This window comes from Anarhichas minor, unplaced genomic scaffold (assembly GCF_050575085.1).
Source record: "Anarhichas minor isolate MPS153535 unplaced genomic scaffold, ASM5057508v1 ptg000027l, whole genome shotgun sequence".
Taxonomy (NCBI): Eukaryota; Metazoa; Chordata; class Actinopteri; order Perciformes; family Anarhichadidae; genus Anarhichas; species Anarhichas minor.
The window spans coordinates 5,400,001-5,419,825 of record NW_027466473.1 but is presented as its reverse complement, the minus strand read 5'-3'; the positions used below and the strand labels follow the sequence as shown (position 1 = coordinate 5,419,825).

The 19,825-nt window shown below is 44.1% G+C and overlaps 1 protein-coding gene across 2 annotated transcripts in view; it reads left to right on the top strand.

Annotated features, from left to right (window-relative positions):
- Positions 1 to 19,825, top strand: part of uvrag (UV radiation resistance associated gene) — a 91,021-nt gene that overhangs the window by 57,479 nt on the left and 13,717 nt on the right. For both annotated transcript variants that reach the window (XM_076101132.1, XM_076101133.1), the window contains one exon: positions 18,824 to 18,915. In XM_076101132.1, the coding sequence (XP_075957247.1) occupies positions 18,824 to 18,915 (92 nt within the window). The remainder of the gene's footprint in view (positions 1 to 18,823; positions 18,916 to 19,825) is intronic.

Sequence of the window (19,825 nt, the reverse complement as noted above, 5' to 3'; positions counted from 1 at the left end):
TTATGTGTAATACATAATTGTCTTAATATTTATCAACTGCGGAGGTTTCATGGTGATATCTAAATTATTTAACCTATTATCCTGTAGTGTCTTTAAAATGTATGTAATTTAAAAAACATCTTTAAATGCCGTTTTCTCTATATGCACGTACATACATTTCATTTCTCTCTATATTGTGAAGGTTTTTACAGAGAGGTTTGTTCACATATCATTCATAGCCTGATTTACATCACATTTTATTACTTAAAACATGGCGACATTTTTATTTTATTTTGGGTTTTTTTGGATTGATGAAGTGATACAAAGAGATATCCAAAATTGCATCTGTAAAAAACTTTGACTCTAATATGTCTCAAAATGAACCAATCATTTTGTACCCGGCTTTATCCGATGCTCAGATTTCTTTTGTGTAAATGTATGCAATATAATGCCTTCATTTGCATATTTAAACATAACGTTTTAGGAAACTTTTTAATACAAAAATAATTGTCTTATTTAAGTAATCAACTAGGGCAGTTCTATGGTGATATCTATTAGTTCAAATGTTTTATGGTGTCTTCTCGTAAGGGTCCTTAATCACAGCTAACGATCATTTATTTATTATTCCAGGAGGAAAGTCCGGCTCTATCTGGCCACATTTGCGGTACTTATTGCCATTTATTCACTCGTCCATCGCTTGAATTCCTTTACATTGGAATGGGAACATTTTTATACCTAACTATCCAGATTTCCTCAGAAGCCTGTTGGTCTTTCTCTCCTTGTCCAACTCAGGCTTGCGATGAAAGACTCACTCCTTGGTACATTCCAGAAAAAAAGGATAAGAAAAACCGATGATTACATCTCCACTGTCCAAACAGACTCCTCCGTGTTCAGAAATCATAATGCGGCCAAGTGTAGGCCACGCTGTTTGTTGGACCAGGGCTCCACCACCATCTCTCACTTCCAGACACAGCCTGGAAGTAATCAGGACATTTCAAACGCCTGCTGCCACTCATTGTCTCCATCCCTCCAGAACAGCCACATCCGTTTTCCATTTCACAGGGATTGATATGATAAAACGCATAATAGGTGGGGCAGACGGCAGAAAATGTAGCGCCAGGCCAACCTAATATATGTCACTCTGAGTCCTAACAGGAAGGAGGAAACAAGGAATGAGTGAAGTTCTCTTCGAGGCCACCCCACAAACGTGTGCGTTTCTGCTTCAGCGCGGTGAAGAACAACCTGAATCCGCTCCGAGCGTCCTCTCCCACATGGCCACATGCTGTACAAATCGTGGGTAATCTCCCCCTTGTATCGAATGAAGTTATAGGCCCCTGAGTCTGACAATGTGTTTTGCATTTGGACGCCATTAAGGTGCCACTTTTAACCAGATCTCCGTACTCCGCTGACAGTAAAAAGCACTTCATTAGCGTACTTTATTTGTCACGGTTTAAGCGAGGAATTATTTTTGGCAGGTCATAAGTGGGTTAAGTTGAGAGCGGCGTGGGTTGAGTCGGGAGATTGTTCAGCGGACTGACACAGACAGTAGGCTGATGGCTACAGTCAAAAGGTTGTAGTCTGAAGCCTACAGTGCACTGTCATCTCATTGTATGCATGATACAGACACTATCTGAATATTATTATGATAATAGGGGTGCATTAAATAATGCAGATTTATTTACTGTAGAGAAGAAGTGTTTTTCTACACTGAAGAAACAGCCTGTAGGAAAAAAGGAGAAGAAAGAAAAAAGCTCCCAGTGGTTTAGTCGTCCGTGGTTTTCTGAAACTCCTTGTTCAAGCTACCTATTAACCAAACCCAGGCCTTAATGTATACTTCTCTATGCCCATGGGTTTTCCTAGCTCTACTGTGTGGTCCCTGTTTTCCATCAACAAACTTCTGTTGTTAGCTACAGCTCACATCCAGTGCCACTCATTGGGCAGAGCGGGTTGTTGTGGGACCCTTTTTACAACCAGAAGCAGGAGAACCCTTTTCTATAAAGGGATATTTTCCATCCACTGCTGTATCAGGGAGATTGTGGAAAGGCGGCAGTGGGCTCGCAAAGCCTCAACCGCCCCGCGGGTCCCTGTGTTTGATAAGAAACAACAATGTAAGCCATCGACGCTCCAGGCCTGCACCAGCACGACGGACAGAGAGTGGTCGTCGAAGTCCGTCGGCTTGACGTCGGCCATAAGTAGCGATTCACAAAGCAGGTCTCAGACCGCGGTTGTGGGTGTGTGTGTCACCGTCCTGCGGTTTCCAGCGTGGGGGCGTTTGTGTGCGGCAGCGAGGCCGTCGGTGCGCTGCGATTATGCCTGAGCCCCAGGGTTTTATGGGAATTCCTCTGGACAGCCACCTATGACTTTATGAAACACTTTAATCCCTCTAATTGAATTTCCACATTTTGCGGTTTGTAGTTCCAGGTTTTGTCCATCACCGCAAAGGAGCACCAGAGCAGCTAGCTCCACTAAGTATAAGGATGGAAGTAAATGTTAGTCCTGTGTCTGTGTGAGTGTTTAGGAGAGCAAGAGTGAGTTTCATATGTGCAAAAGTATTCCGTTTCTGAATTGATAGTATATTTTATCCCATAACATAATCATAAATAGTTGAGATCCGGAGATGATGTGTTAAGTGGCATGTTTTATTCACTTTTATCGTCTCTTCTCGTCGGTCAGTGGAGTCGTGTTCTGATCATCATCTCAGAATATCTCCTCCCCGCAGCTCAGACTGTGGCTTTCACTGGCAAAGAGTTCTGAAATACGAGGGCTTTGCCGTGATTCCGGGTGTTTGGAAAAGTGTTGGCCGCTCCGCTCCGTCATTTACTTAATAGCGCGTCTGCAGTTTCCAGCTGGTTTGAATTTCTAGCCGAGGCCTGTTTGTTTGGAGCCCTGCTCTCCTGATGTGCGCCACCGCTCGGCTCCAGGCCTCTCTGAAGTCCCCTTCACTTGCAGAGAGCTTCTCTGTTGCGACTGAATCCGCTTCACGTTTCTATGGTAATATCTAAAAAAAGTCCGCTTGGGTTAGAAGGAAACTAACTGCTCCGTAGATGAAAGGAAAAGAGAGAAAAACGTCTTCCCTGGAGGTTATGTCTCTCGCTGTGATCGTAGTTATGTCATTGTGTGTGTAAAATATCAGCATCTTCGGTTCCTTCAGTTTTTCCTCTTGTTGAAGTACAAAACAAAAGAGTTCTCTCTGCTTGTGGGCTGTTTTTGTCAGGCCAGGCTTTCCTCCTGGGGCCCCCACCAACGTATCCAAAGAGTGCCGAAGGGCAGAGACCAAGTATATTTTATGTCGGCAAGTTTAGAAAAACTTGTTTTTCTTGTTAATTCATCAAACCCTGTGTGCTGTCACATGGGTGTTTGGGAGTAGAGGTATTCAGTCATGAGCGGAGGCCTCGCTGCGGCTCAATGACGCTGAACAGCTCTCAGAATAAAACAATGCTGGCCTCATCTGGTCAGTTTTTGAAAGAATATCAGCCACGCCGGCTCTGTGTGTTACTCGTTGCCGTTTCTTGCTGCCATGTGGGTTTCATTACAGCCCTTTGACTCCGGCCAATCGGCAGCTTTTCATCTGAATTAGTGCAGTTGTTTCAGTGGCACTCATCACCGTGTTAAGACAATCACAGTTTCTTTCCCCTATTTATTTATTTTTATCAAGTTAATGTCAGCGTTGGTCTCTTTCTCTGAATGTCAGTCGCTCCAACACTCCCCTCCATCAAATACAATCCCACCTCATTAGGCCAGTGTGTCTCTCCATCACCCCCTGATGTCAGCCTCCATTACTCCGCCAGGAGGAGAGGATACAGCTCTGGTGTCATCAACTATGCCATCCAGCCACTGCCTTGTGTCTTTATTAATGAAGCGTCTGTGATGAGCCAAGGCCTGCTGTCCCAGAGGCCCAATAATCGTTTTACAGTTATTGGGGGAAAGAGGGGCTAAGTGGCTCATGAAAGCAGCTGTTAAATAAACACCAGCTCAAGTAAAAAAAAAAAAAAAAAAAAAAAAAAAAAGAGGCTGAGTGAGAGTTCCTTTGAAAAATAATTTGTGTAAAAGATGTTTCCTTTGAATTCGAACAACAGTTATTTCCAAGATGTTGTTTGTATGAACACTGTAAAAGTTTCTCACCAGTGCAATGCGTAAATGCGGTGCAGGAATACGGAAAAAAACTGCATGCAAGCACATTTTTCCTTAAACAACTATGCACACTGTTTCTGATGCGAATCATCTGCATCGGGCTTTCCATTCCTAAACTAAAACTCTACAGACAGAGAATGTCTAAGGGGCTGATGTTAACTACACAATGCATAAATACTGTGTGTGTGTGTGTGTGTGTGTGTGTGTGTGTGTGTTTAGTTCCAGTTAAACACAAGCTTTATGCTTGGATTCAGTTTGTTTGCATCTCAACTGTTCCGTTTGTTGTTGCGCTCCAGATTGTTACTCACCCAAGTATGACTCCAGAAACGGCATCTCTAAAGTTTAAGTGGACAAGTCGTCGCCAATACTGATGTCGTCCCCATGGAAACGAGTTAAAACACGTCTCGGCCAAGTCATTGGCTTTTCAGAGCAATTAGGATGCCGTCCACAGAAACTGCACCCAACTACAAATATAAACACAAATGCACACGCTGTAATTATATCATGTCAGCTCATGTGTTTGGCTTTTTACGCGCTCGGAGTCTAAAGCCTCACGACCGCTCGCAGCACAAAGTTATTCTTGAGAGGAGGAGAGGACTTCTGTGAGAACCAGGCGGCCGGAGAGGTTGATAATTCATCTCCACCATCCCTGTCGACGAGGCTTTTCTGCACCTGACGGCCTCCGTCAGTCTGTAGATGACGTGATCAATACATCTAAGGTGGTGCTGTGTTGGTTATGTATCATGTCACTTCACCTTTTAGTTTTAGTTTGTTACTTTATAATAAACCATTAATAAAGGGTCAATTGATGGTTAAGTAAACTTAAATAGTTATTTTAACCAAGAAAAAATAATAAATATTGTTTACGAATTATTAGCAATGCTATAATTTGTTATTTTAACAGTTTATTGCTGCACATATTATCATTACGTTGCATACAATATTCAGTATTTGTTAATGATTATCATATTATTTGTAAACAACCCAGTTGCCAGAATTTTTTTGTTGCATTTTACGTTGAATCCATCTATAAATAATTACATAGATAGATGTACATGTGATGTTTGTAGATAACTAACTTAATATGGTAGATATAATGTGTGTATAGCAATGAACTGTTCATAGACAGTGAAATAACCATTAAACCAAACGATGGTTACTATAGTTCTCGTGTTACCTTGTACCACAGCTAATCTTTCTGAAGCTGCAACGCTTTGGTTTTTATGAATTGGCCGTTTCAGGAGAGCCGGATTTCACTTTAACCTTCAATTCAGCAGTGGCCTCGTTCCAGCTCATTAGAGAGCTAGAAACCACACAACCTCACACTCTCCCTCATGCTGCATTAATGGAACAATCCACATAGTTGGCTACCAAAAGTGTGTGTGTGTGTGTGTGTGTGTGTGTGTGTGTGTGTGTGTGTGTGTGTGTGTGTGTGTGTGTGTGTGTGTGTGTGTGTGTGTGTGTGTGTGTGTGTGTGTGTGTGTGTGTGTGTGTGTGTGTGTGTGTGTGTGTGTGTGTGTGTGTGGGAGAAAAGCTGGAGCACACAATAGCTATTTGTTTCTTGTTCATCAGTCTGTTTCTGCCTCGCTCTTCAAGTCCGAAGCGTATTTGGTTCCTTGAGAATTTGAGAATTATTTTTTAAAATTCAGCCATTTATGTATTATTTTGTATGTTTTTTATTTAATATGAAAATCTTTTTTTCTGGAGAGTTGCTGGAAACAAAGTGGAGCATCATTATGAATCATATAGGTTGTTGTCTTCTGACTGTACAGGGATTTTGTGGGAATGTTCTGTGTTGTGTGTATTATACTACAGTATATTACAGTGTGTTTATTTGGCTGTAGCACATGGAGGCTGGAGAGAAAGTGTAGCAAATGCATCTAATCATTATCCTCCCGGGCAAACAAGTTAAGAGCTGTGAGCTGTTATTATTCAGCATGAAGCTGAGCGGGTTGAACTCCGGATAGCACTCAGTCTGAGGACATTGTGAACTTGGATCCGCCAGTCTAATCACAGATTACACCATTTTATCTGATTATAAACAAAACAGCAAACGCTCCACATGTAGTTGTTTTTAGCAACAAGTATTTCTCGGGTAAGATCACATATTGTGTACAGTAAATTGACCTTGATTCAATTAAGCCATTCATTATGACCAAATCTCTCTGTATTGGACTAACACTGCAGCCAAAACTGCACTGCAAACCAAACTTTTGACACTATGCAGGGTCACAGTTGAACAAACCCAGATGAGCGGAGAACGCTCCAGGCTCTCCAAGGTAAACCGGACACGGCCTTTACTCCTCCCGTACCGTGGCAGCTTTCAACCTGATACTTGGAGCCAATGAAACGGAAAGCCAAGAGTTCCTCATTTTCTTCTGTTTATGGTACGATTATGCTGCGTTTTCATTTTCATGCCTTTATGGAGAAATCATTTTTATCGCTATTCTATTTGCGGAACATACACACTGGATTTTACTGCACAATTTTGCGCAGACTGGCCAATCATAGCGTGGCATCAGCCATAAGGTAAAAACCTGTGCAGCTAACATGAGCACATCATTAATTAGCGTCAGCTTTGAAACCACTGTTAACTGAAGCCATACCGTTCTGTCCAATGTTCTTGTGTTGGAGTTCATTCTGAAGCTCGATGTGGACTTTGCCAGCGGCTCTCGGAGAGCCGACCGCTCAGATCTATTCTTCCAGAGCTCAGGTACAGCTGATCTGTCGGCTTACAACTAGGATGCCTGCTCATGCTTCATATGTTCCTAACATTATCCCGATGGCTCTGGCTGGCTCCCACACATTTACACAGATGCTCACAAAAAATTAAAATCTTGCAAAACTTCAGCACGTCCTGTGTGCATAAATGCACATTCAAGAAAACATAGGTACGTTATATTGCATGTGATACACAAAGCTTAATCCTTCACCGTGCGGATATATGAAAGATCTCTCGTTTTCCGATTTATAGTTTTAGCCTCACCAAGCCCAATTCCTCCTCGGAGCAGTTTGATGCTGCGTGTTTTATTCTGGTGTAATAGTAGCAGGATGTGTCTGGAAATCCCTTTGAACTGTGAAATCTTGGAAGCCTCAGCTTTAATCTGGGGCTCTCTGATTACTGTTTTGATAGGGCATGTAGTTGGCTAGTCGATTGGACTGTAGGCCAGACATGGTCATTTTTCTGTCATCGAGGTTGTATTCATACTTGACAAATAGCTTCTATGAAGCAGGCTGAACGTGGTTCAATAACGTAGTTAGCCAGATGCAAACATTTGCTACTTTTACATCTTGAGGAATTGTGAGAAACAACCAAAGTGAATCCCAGATCGTTTATCATCCATTCTTCATTTCTTGTTTTGGCCCACTCGCGCTTTGGACTTGTTAAAATAACTGCAGACATTTATTTGGATAAGTAGCTCTCGTCAGCCGTCACTTTGAAACCCATACGTTTTGAAAGTGAGTGACTGGGACAGATGAAGAGGAACGTACACAATATGGCAGCCCAGGCTCTCCCTGTGACCTCCAATCCGGTGGTAACACTAATAGAAAAATCTCAGTCGTAAAGCCATCCACAAAATAAAGAGGAAGCGAAGAACATATAATGCGCCCATTCACAAGCAGTGGAAGGGAGAGAAATTGTGGGCAGCACGAGGCCAGGATAGGCACCTGCCCACAAATCATATATTCATGCTTCTCTCTGGCCTACTGTTTTCCTTGGGGCCTTGTGGAAACACAACACACATAAAAAAAGATTTCCCTTGTAAAATACCACAACACTTTCATTCCAAATAATAAAATGAGTGTGATCAGACTTTAAATTGAAATAATGTTTTAGCAGCTATATTTGGCAGCTTTATTTAAAAGGCGGCGTACTACAACGAGGGCAAAGTTTGTTGCGTTTTTTTCAGGAGCACTTTCCTTCATTTATGTATCTTTCCACGCTAAGGACGAGACATTAGACCTGTGCGGATTCCAGGCTGTCCTCCATTCCTTCCAGTCACCCGTCGCACATCTTGTGCCTTTCCCTGTTTGGCACCGTTCGCCCTTCAACGTCCGTGGTATCCCTTAAGAACCCGCTCCGTATGCTTTGAATTTGAAGTCTCACCCAGGGCACCGGGAGTCCTTGGTGAGAGCTGAGGATTGATGATGGCCCTGCATGCCAACACTGCTAACAGGAAGTTGACCCCAGTGTTGTGACTTCACAAACGGGGTCAGCCCCTGGGTGGGTTTCGTGTTACTTACCAGCAATAGCCGGGCTCCAGTGTCACAGTGATGAGGGGCCATTAGCCCTCGAGGACCAGAGCGTCCCTCAAGGACGGTGGCTCGTCCAATAGGTGCCACTGTAGCACATAACACTCATCGGCCTCCTCTGCATGCTGACTGGCATACACGGACTAAATAACCACATCATGAAGGGATCTCATTAAGACCGTAGGCATGGCGGTACCCGCCTCCCACCCGCCCCGCGGTGATTGGGGTCAGAGGAGACTGACATTAGTCTCTTGTCACCGGTGGTCCCCCCTAACAGAATTTCCTATTCATCTCGCACAGCCTTTCCCGTAATTATGTAAATCTGTTGACTGAATTTGGCGGCAATACGATACGCAGCAAAGTGTAACGACAAGTACCGCGGCGGAAGAATCTGGTTTGAGTTATCGGGCCGTGTTTGAATCGGACCTGGGCACCACACCTGTATTGCATTACCACAGTGTGGTAGGAGACAGAGCGGAGGGGAGAGCAAAAGGAGCAGAGTTAGAGGATGTTAAATGAAGTGGAAGAAACCTCCAGTATGCGATATTAAAAACAGTTTTATTACACGCTTGTTTGAAATGGCAACAGAGACGGGAAGTGCAAAGAATATTACATTTCAGCTGTCGAGGAAGTGCTTAAACATGTAGTATCATGCAGTCAGGCAGTTCCCATGGACACGCGTGTGTTGAGTTTGCTTTGGTTCTTAAACATCTTACAGTGATGAGGCCGCTGCTAAAGTCAATAACTTAGTCAAACACTATAATCTTAAACACATAGCGCTCCACTATCTGCTATCTAATCGTCTAGAGGTGTGGATATGTCTATGAAAGTGAACGGCTCTCGAGAGGACTCTGAAAGGCAATTCGTGTCGAAGTTGCAATGAGTAGTTTTCCCGGCCTGTAGCACAAAATCATCGTGGAGTTTGCAAAGCTGACTCAGCAATTTCACCAAATGTTAGGCTTTGAGAACTCCTCCTCCTGACAAATGACACCTTTTCACATTTAATTTTAGCTCCGCTCCAGTTATCTCGCTCGGAGCAAGATGATGATAATTATCACATAAGATGATAATTGTGATTTTATACGCTAGATCAGTTACAGGCCTTTATGAGCTGAGCTTCTAGAATGTCTACCGTGTTCACGAGAAGAGTCCGTGTGACTCTTTGGAGTTCACGAGGTGCGACGTATTTGTTGACGTTCTCAGAAATGGCGGAGGCCTTGGAAGTTCATTGTTTCAGTGGATGGTTAGTTTATTGTTAATACATTATCATTTTAGTCGTATAGAGTTTTTCTTTGTAATTTGATCACATGTCTGAGGAAACTGTTGATATTCCCAGCGGCCTCATCTTTTCCCTCTGTCATTACACCTTTGCATTTCGCTAGCTTGCTAGCTTTAGCTTGCTAGCTTTAGCTTGGACGAATATCTAAAAATGTGTCTTTTCATGTCTGACCGTCAACATATTAGAGCAGGTGTTTGTTGTATTGGTTGATTTAATTAGAGTGAATGGAAGTGTAATTTATTTTCTCAAACCCTGGAGGGCTGACATCAGTTGTTCTTTTGTATCGCCTGTGTTGACACATTTATGGAAATGACGGGAAAAATACACACACGGTTCTGGAAGTCTTGTGTCACTGGTGGACTCGGCAGCTTGAGCTCCATTCGGTATTTTGATTTGAAGTGATTTTATCGCACAATCCCTCCAGCTTAAGAGTTCCTACACAGTTTGTTGTGTTGGAGGTTTACTTCGTCTGAACATTTTGAAGAAGTAATAACGAGATACTTTGCTGGTCCTTCTTTTCTCTTTCTGTTTGGAACGTTTGAAGTCGGGCCATTTGGAGGAACAATAATTTCTCCGATCAATAGGCCGCGGCCCGAGTCATTATGTCGGACTGTCAACATTTCAGTACGGCATGTTCTTGCTCAGTCCACATCCAATGTAGGAAGTGGGAATGTTGGGAAATTAAATAAAATTGTAATTTTAACTCAAAATTTTGCATTGGGAAATCAAGAAATACCTTTTTAAAAGGCATGTTTGAGACAGCGGGGATTCTCCCGCTGTGAATATGTGGGAAGATATTTTCTGCGGTAAGCAAACGCCTGTGGTGTTTATGGATCCAGATTCCCAGTTTGGCTCGAAGACTGGATGATGATGATGACCGTGGCACGTATTCAAGGCCAGAAAACTGCTCTGGGTTTAAGGGAAGCAAGTTTCTGTTGCGAATGAATTATATGACTAGCCAGACTCAAACAACTTCTCGGCCCGGCTCTGTATATTTATTGAGACACATGAAAGGCTGCGGTGATTAATCAAGTTGGATATCATATTCAACGCAGCACCACATGATTGTTGAGGTTTTGAGCCTCCATTGCACCATGTGAGGCTTCACCTACCGTCGTACGATACAGAGCTGCAAACAACGAGGATATAGCTGTAAATACACGACGAGGGGAAAACGGCAAGGAGCAATACGAATTAACGTATCATTCTCACATTCTCCTTCTCCTGTGAAACTTATTTACAATCATTCTTTCACTTCACGTCACAGCTCCCATCTGCAGCCGCTTTGTCTCGGGTCGTTTTTGTATGCGTCCTGGTCAACATTTGACTAACTTATTTAGTGGATGAGTGAAGGCTGTACAGGGCCAGTTTCATTATGTGCCCACAGTAAGCCAGATGGGCGGAATCATTGGAGCACCGCGCTGTAGCCAACATAATCAACCATTTCAAATCCACCAGTGAGCTAGAAAGAGCTTCTCAGAGGGAGGGAGGGGGGGGTCCTGTCGATATTGCTGAAAAAAACACAAAGCAAAATGCATATGAAGAAGATGCTGATAAGACCAGAAAGTACAATCATTCTAAAGAGTCTTTTATGGACATTAGAGGTCCTGGGTGTATTTTTTTATCTTACATTATCGCCCAAAAGTGTGTGTGTGTGTGTGTGTGTGTGTGTGTGTGTGTGTGTGTGTGTGTGTGTGTGTGTGTGTGTGTGTGTGTGTGTGTGTGTGTGTGTGTGTGTGTGTGTGTGTGTGTGTGTGTGTGTGTGTGTGTGTGTGTGTGTGTGTGTGTTAGTTAAACCTTTGTGTTAAGAATGAATGTTTTTGCAATTGGTTCCTAGCGTTTCTGTTACAGCTGTCAGAAGCTTTTGGGTGAGAAGTGAATTTCTTAATGATACTAAGTCATGACTTGAAGCCAGTTTTATTAATTAATCTCCAAGCGCCCACTGATTCGTTTGCAGTGCACTTATTGTATCTTAATATTAGCGACACAACTAAGACATTCTTGGCATGGGACAGGATATGAATATTTCAGTTTAGGGTTACTCTGGCCACAATAGTAGCGATTCACGATCTAATCAAATATGCTTAAATCGGCACCAAAACATACTGGAGTAACTCTAATTTACATTTTGTAAAGAAGGCGAAACAAATATATATATTGCATTCTTTGTAGTGAAAATCAAACAATCTTGAATGAGGTGATCATAAATCCCCTGCATAAATATCGAATAAGTCAAGTTTAAAAAAGGATGAGCCTTTAAGTCGGCTCTTTCATACATGACGATTCCTCAAGACCTATTTTTCAAAATCAGGGTCGTTCTTTGCACATCTCTACCATGACAGCAAGGTAGAAGCTTTTTCAAGTCACTCGTGATATATTCATATTCACGATTATCCCTTAAATGGAAATCCACCATGATAAACTTATTGATTGTTTTATCGTGAAGCTTTTTCTAATTATTATTCCATGGCTCATAGCTACAAACACTGCAAAGCAGAAAGTAGAGTTCAAGAAAGATTGTGAAGAACAGTTTCTGTTGTAACTACCTAGTTGTCACTTTCTGGTTCAGCTGCGAGGTGAGAAATTAACAATAATTCATTGTTTTATTTCCCATGTTCAGAGCAATAGTCGAGCATAGTTCTGTTATGTTGTAGGTTTTGGGGTAAAATAAATACACTGTGTAACTCAAAAACACGTGAGGCCACAAAAGATAACGCCAGTGCTGTAATTCTTCTGGACGAGTCAAACTGTTTATTGAAATGTCAAAACAAAAGATCAGACAGAAAATCTCTGCATGTGTAAATACGGCGTTCTGATGGACGTCCTAACCAACCATATGAGCCCGCTGAGGTAAATGAGTTGTTTACTCCTGTAAAGCCGGACTTCCAAAGGTTGGCATCAACAGATCTGCTGGCAAAGATCCCCGAGCTCACAGAGCGGTAAACAAAAAAAACCGGTAAGATAATTGGATCGATGTGCCACTGTGTGAGGTGATCGTAGGGAAACAAACAGACAGGCGTAATGAGAGGATTAAAACAGGAACATGCACACGCTGATTTAATGAGGAGAGTAAAACTTCACCTGCTGCCATTGGGGGAGTTTAGTCCGGTGTGAAACGAATCATCTGCAGGCAAATTCCTGGCTGGAGTTAATGGCTCCGTGAGCTTTGTGTGGGGTATGTGGTTTACATGCGCTGGCCAAACGGCTCCAGAGGACACCATGGATGCTCAAACACACAAAAAAAAATCATGCTCTCACGAGCCAAGAAACTGCTGGTTATTCAACATTTTATTGCATTCCTCACTTGAAGGTACATGTATTCAAATGTTTGAGTAAGGGCCCGTAATATACAGCACCACCTGTATCAGTCCAAATAGAAGTGAACGCAACATTAGCTGACAGTACGGTGCGTCAGTTTAACACAGTTTTCTCTTAAGGGTCAGATTGTAATGGTAATTGGAGTAGTTTAGTTTTAACAACAGTAATTGTGTGTTTTAACTTCCACAGACTAGTTAGCAGTGTGACCGACTACTTCTTTGTTTGGGGCGGGCAGGTCTCTGGAACGCTGTTAGCTTTGGCTCAATAATTAACAGCCAAGCATGCAGACTTCATCGCACTTCCTGGCCGGATTAGTAGAAATGACGGGACAAGCGCGACAGTACACTGTAGTCCACACCGACGTCCATAATTTGTTGCAGGATGTTTTCTTACGCCGCGGTATCGTTCAGCTCTTATAATATTATTTGTTTTTACAGCTTGTTTTTTTTCTTCTCTGGTATGTAAGCTGTTCATGAATCATGTCATCCTAACCAGAAGAGGCACAGCCCGTGAAATATTGTCGATGGCAGGTTATCTCCCACGGCTCCACTTCTCTACATATCAGGTCGATGTATCTCTGGAGACTTGTGTCTGTGTCAACCTCCCTGCTCTCTGCTGAAGTATCCAGTCCACAGTTTGACCAGAGGGACGGTGGAGGGAGGAACACCTGGTTATCCCCTCTATAACAAGCTGTCATAGGACCTAATGAGCTCCCTGATTATCCCCCCCAGGGACTACGTAAAAGCGATGCACTCTGTAAAATAAGCTTTTCTATTTTTACCCCAGTGGACAAAAGCCTGCTGATTATGAATCACAGGGTAATAGTCCATGATGCAGGTCAGACATGCACAGGATACTCCCAGGTTTGATTTTTGAGACTTTTAACCCTCTTGACACATGAAACGCAACGCTCCTGATGAAAACGCCCTGCGTCCCAGACAGGCTTTCCTCCAGCGACGGTGGAAGACCGCCTGACGCGCACCGGGGGAACCGTTGGGATGTCCGCCGCTGACAAGTGGATTTTTTTTTTTTACCTGGGCACTTCTTCCTACACCGCGTCATCGCCAATCAACCATAAAGTTCTCTGCAGCCCGCCCACACTCGCCGGCCTGATGTGAGTGTGATTAGCACTGACAAACCCGGGGAAACAGAGATACGTGGCATCAGCCGGGCCGTGTTTGTTTAGCCTCTGCACAGAGCTCGGGGGAAACGAGCAGGTTTGTTACCAAATGATGGGTGGCGTTTTCTGTAAACGGACTGGTTTCCCGCCGGCTCTAGTCAGCTTCAGCGTGTTTACTCCGGTGGATTGGCAGACCGGGACTGTATACACCGCTGCATTCTTTGGGCTGATACTTTATCCTTGAGACGAATGAGGATGATGAGTCGCTCATCCTCTGGACTCTCAGACAGGCTCATACCAAACCTTTCAGTCATACCCGCTGATTGCTAGACACGCTGAGGAATCCCCACAGCCCTGCGTGGCTTTTGTAGAATAGCAAAACAGGGAAGGGAGTGTCCAGACACAAAGGTGTGAGCAGCGACAGGGGGAGACCTGGCCGGATCTGTTTCACTATGTCATCATGTGAAAGGGCCCCCCCCCCCTCCCCCCGTCTTCCAACTCCTCTCACCTTTCAGCCTCCCTCAATGGGCCCTGGGAATTTCTCACCACGATCTGGTTAGCCCCATCACAAAGAAGCCCGTGGCCAGCAGCTTGAAAGCACTGTTCCTGTACACATAAGCACGAGCACGCAAGGGACTCCGCCAGCATTCATCACGGTGATGTATGAAAGGGAAACGAGGAATGACAAGCTGTCTCAGGTGGACTGATTCTGAGCCATTTGTGTGATCTGGTCTGGAGCTGTTGAATTAGGAACCCTCAGAGGTTGTTTCTCGTTGCCGTGTTTGCATAAGAATTCTCACTTCACTGGGTCGCGGACTCAGAAATTACAGCGTAAACCACTTATAGTGATCACGGATACAGTGATCAAGCGCTTATATGGATCAAAAAGCTTGAGACAGAATCATTCCTATACAAATAATGTTTAAATAATATACTTATACAAGTACATTTTGGTTCTTTACATACATGACAACATATGGGAAACCATTTTAAAGCTATGGTAGGCTCACGTTTTTTATTTTACTCCCATGATACTTTGCCACGAGGTAACCCTTCCATCACATATTGTAGATCCTTCTGGCTGCTTCTCTTTGAAATGGCTTTATTCCAAAAATTAGAAAGTGTTTATTCAGGGAGTGCAGTTAGTGACAGTGTGGGCTCCGAGGTAGCTCTGACAGCTTGATGGACTAGCAGCGAGGGGCGGGGTTTAGCGGATGGTCTATTAGACTCTAATAATTAGAGAGTAATCTGCATGAGAAATTAAGAAAAATGAAACGGTTATATATTTATACGCTTATATGGATCAATTTGACCAGGACATCAATCACAAATCTATTCTGCAACAGGAATCAATTAGTTGTGTTTCACCTCATATGAATTACAACACATTGCCTCATATCAGTTACAACACACTGTCAAAGGCCACTTTGGGTGTACAGAACCAGAATCTACACCTTTTCCCCGCTCAGCTGTTTATTTCAGCCCTACAGTCAAAACCTCTGTAGGGCCGACAATTAGAAATGACAACCAGCTCGTATGTCTTTAAGCCGCCTCACACGTTTCCTCTCTTTTCCCTCAGATGACACGGCCGGGTCACTAATGTTTTTCTGCTTTTTTGTTCTGCTGTGAGACGAAGGGAGGGGGTTGATGTTTTTGCAGCGTCCAGGATATATGTCTTCCCAAGACGAAGGCCATGAGCAACATATAAATATGCACATAGAAACACGAAAGGCCGCTCTGGGGGGGAAACGTAACGCAGCTTCCACCAGGGAGGGCCAGACCGCCCAGTTTATGAATATTGATGGAGTCTGGCTGGCTGAGCGCTGGGTCAGCTATAGGGCTGCACTACTCCAAACTGTCTGAACGTGTTTAACACAACTCATCGCAAAGACACCCGGTGCAGGCGGCACTGCACCGCTGCCAACCAGACACTTAGCTCAGGTGTCGTTGGTGCCCACTGGCAGAGATTTGGCAAACGCGCATGAGTTTCCAGTTATTCTGCGTCGGCCTGACGGAGGCATACATCATGAGGAGTCCTGGATTCCATTTTTTTTAATCCCCCCTCAGCGAGCTCCATAGTAATGAAGTCAAATGATGTCACCCATCACTCTCCTGTCTTCACCCATATCCAGTATCGGTATATGCTGCGAGCTCGGCAACGTCTCTTCACGTGAGGAAAACAATAGGAGGCACACATACAAATGCACACTCTTTCTCTCACTCTCTCTCTCCCCCACACACTCTCTCTCAGACATACAGCCGTGTAATGTGACATAGGGTCTCCTGTCAGACACACAGTGTGGCTATTACACACACTTCAGGGCTCAAGGCGAGTAATGGAATTTATAGATAGCATTTTGTTACGGCTTCCGACTGAGAAACAAAGAAAGCATACAGCATGTCCAGCGAACGCTGTTTACCTTTGCCGAAGCCATAATACTTATGTTTTGCTCATATCTGGTTCCCGATTTCTGATTCATACTTTCTAGACCGTGACCTTGAGATATGCATGAGATTGGGATTTTCCTCTTTTTTTTTTTTTTTTGCATCTGGCCACAGAACAAGCAAGCCCCCCCCCCCCCCCCCCCCCCCCCCTCCAGCCCCCCCTCCAGCCCAATGTTGCTACGCTCTTTCTGTTTCTAAACTGGTGGTGTTATTGATCTTGGCCCAACGCTTCAAACCCAATTCCGTTGAGCTGGCCCTGTGGACAGCGCAGCGCCGTCATTTGGTCAGACCCCGAGGTTTACTCCGAGCCATGAATGGACCTCTTGTGTTGTTCGCACAGGTTTTGGACCGTTCCATCACCATCTGGGTTTTTCATGGTGACACCCCTTGTCCCACTGAGCTTCTTTTGATAAAGTCCTCCTCCGATACTGTCATGACTGTCCATTTGAGACCAGAACACACACACACACACACACTGGAACATTGATAAAAACACTTTGGCACATGTCAAAATGATTATCATCACTGGAGCACTTACGGCATATGACAGAATACACTCAACATCGGAAAAGGTGCAGTGGCCCTTAAGACGATCACCGCCCACGGCCAAACCCCTAGCCAGACCTGCCGGACCAACCACCCCCGAGGAGAGGGAGAAGAGCCGAGATGGAAGCTAAGCTAACCCAGCTAGGAACCTGAGGCTACTCCACTACCCAGCCTGCTCCTGGCTGTCTGAAGCCCGGTCGCAGGAAAATAAGATGGATGAAATAAGACTCCGGTGGGACGAGAGGAGGTGGACTCTGTGTTTACATCAATGATGCTTGTTTACATTCCTCTTGATGCACTACAGGAATGCACTTCTGTTTTTGTTTTGTCATGTTTTTCTTGCGCTGAAAATGGGCTACAACTGCATTTTGTTGTGCATCCCTGTGCTGCATAATGACATTGCAGTGCATGTCATGCACACACCGCACCGTTCATATCGTACAGTTTACACGTTATTCTGGCAGCTATTCAGACAGAGTGGGATTTGGTTATTCTATGTTGAGTGCGAATTTGACATGCATGCACATGTGGCCTCTGAGTGCTCCTTCCTATGCCACACCTCTCGCCATTTGTCAAGCCTTACCAGAGCCAGTACAGCAGGACTCTAAATAAATATTACGGCAATTACCACAAGGAAACGGGTATTGATGTGCTTTGGGGGCTGCTGATACCCTGAAAACAGTTTGTCTCCTCCTAAACTGTTCAACAAAAAACAGGGAAACGTGACCTTTGCCCCTCGGAGGCTCAAAGATATTTTTCCCTGTAGTTCCTTTATTATCATGTCACTCATCCGTTATGAGCTCGTACACGAAGAAGCCGTTATCCCCAGTGAGTGATGTTTCGGTGTCATGTGCGCGGCATCTCTTTGTGTGTGTGTGTGTGTGTGTGTGTGTGTGTGTGTGTGTGTGTGTGTGTGTGTGTGTGTGTGTGTGTGTGTGTGTGTGTGTGTGTGTGTGTGTGTGTGTGTGTGTGTGTGTGTGTGTGTGTGTCAGAGTCAGAGAGAGACACAGAGGCCTCAGAGATATACGCCGGACGTGCGGCGTGATGCTCCTCTGCTGTTCAGTAATATCGGTTAAATAAACTCCGCCGGACAAGAGCTGGCTCGCTGTGACATCACTCAACTGTTGGAGGAGATATTTCTGGCACAGACAGCTGGAGTTTCAAGGTGGCCTTGTTGATTTTTCTCCTTTTTTAAATTTCTTTGCTGGATTTGATTCTATCATGAAATAAAGCACTGTGGTACAAGGGAGGGGACATTCAAGGCCACATTTAGATGTGGATACACAGAAGAGTGAGGGAGAATCTACCAGGGGTTATAATGTTCTCTCGCTCGATCTCTCTCTCTCTCTCTGCGCCATTTCTTCCAGATGTCTTGACGGCAAGTTTTTTTTTTTTTAGTTTTTTTTTCCCTAGCCACCCGCATCTCATCCCCTGTCTTTCCACACACACCTTACGTATTAGCGTGCATGCCTGTTATCAGGGAAGGATGCCCATTGTGTCCAGATGAGTAATGGACCGATGAGGGGGAGTGTAGAAACGTGTCATGGCGAAAGAATGTCTGCTTCAGACCTCCTGTAGGTGGTATTTCTTTCTTCTCCGAACGACACCCAAACACGGAGAATGTGCACACGTGTGCGAGTGATTCGCTGTAGCGCCAGCCCGCCGCACATTATATGTATAAGGTTGAAGGATGCACGACGCGGTAGGTTGTTTGAGGTTAATGACGCGGTGTGTGTTCCCTTGTCTTGCAGCTGAGATATCAACACGGCTTGACCACCCCAGACCTGCAGCAGACACTACCCAACCTGAAGAACTTTCTGGAGCACGGCCTGCTGGTCCGATGGTAAGAATCAGAACGACACAAATGTTTCTTCAGAGGGCACTGACAGCAGAAAGATTTACAGTGGTTTTGCTTCAATCGAACACAAGGATGAATCGCTCTTTAAAATAATCTGAAATGCTCAATTTCTTCACCAGTCGATGATGTGTGTACTGTCATCATTTCACGAAATGACTATCCACACTACCTTCATCAAAACAGAATCTGTTCCTCCTGTAGTAGTATACACACCATAACGCCAACCCCCAACAAACTCAAAGCCAAAAATAGAAATAGACAAGCAATGCAACAAATAGCTCAACAAGTGGGACAGATATAATACCTGAGCGCATATTACAATTTAGCATAAACCACGGCTCACTGCATTTCAATATGCATTTCAATGGGCCTGTTTGGATTTGTTTTTGTTTCCCAGGATACGGTTAGTCCGAGGAGTAAAAAGAGTCCACATCTTGAGGTCATCTCTCATAAGCTGAGACATGAAATACTTCTATTAAAGGGACAGTACAGTTTCTTTTGAAGTGGGCTTGTATGAAGTACTGTGTACAGTAGATGGAGTTTGTAGAAACAGACAGCAGTACCAGTGTAGGAGCAAAGCAATGTCCTGCTGACGACTTATTTTAGACACCTAAAAACGAATTGATATGAGTGTAAGTGTACGCTATCTTTAGAATACTTTCACCACTTCACCTTGCCGTCAAACCTGCCTTTTCCAATGAGGAACTGAAGCTTTTTAATGTGCTCTCTTTAAAGCCACAGGCCTCCTGTGACAAAACCAGTCATTTTATCTCACAGAACACAGAAGTCGCTGGCCTACCACTGCCTTGTTCGGTGTGTTTTTGTGACTTTGGTGTTTTAAAAGGTTAGTTCAGATTCACCAAAGTCACAGTAAATTACTCTCAAGGAATTCATT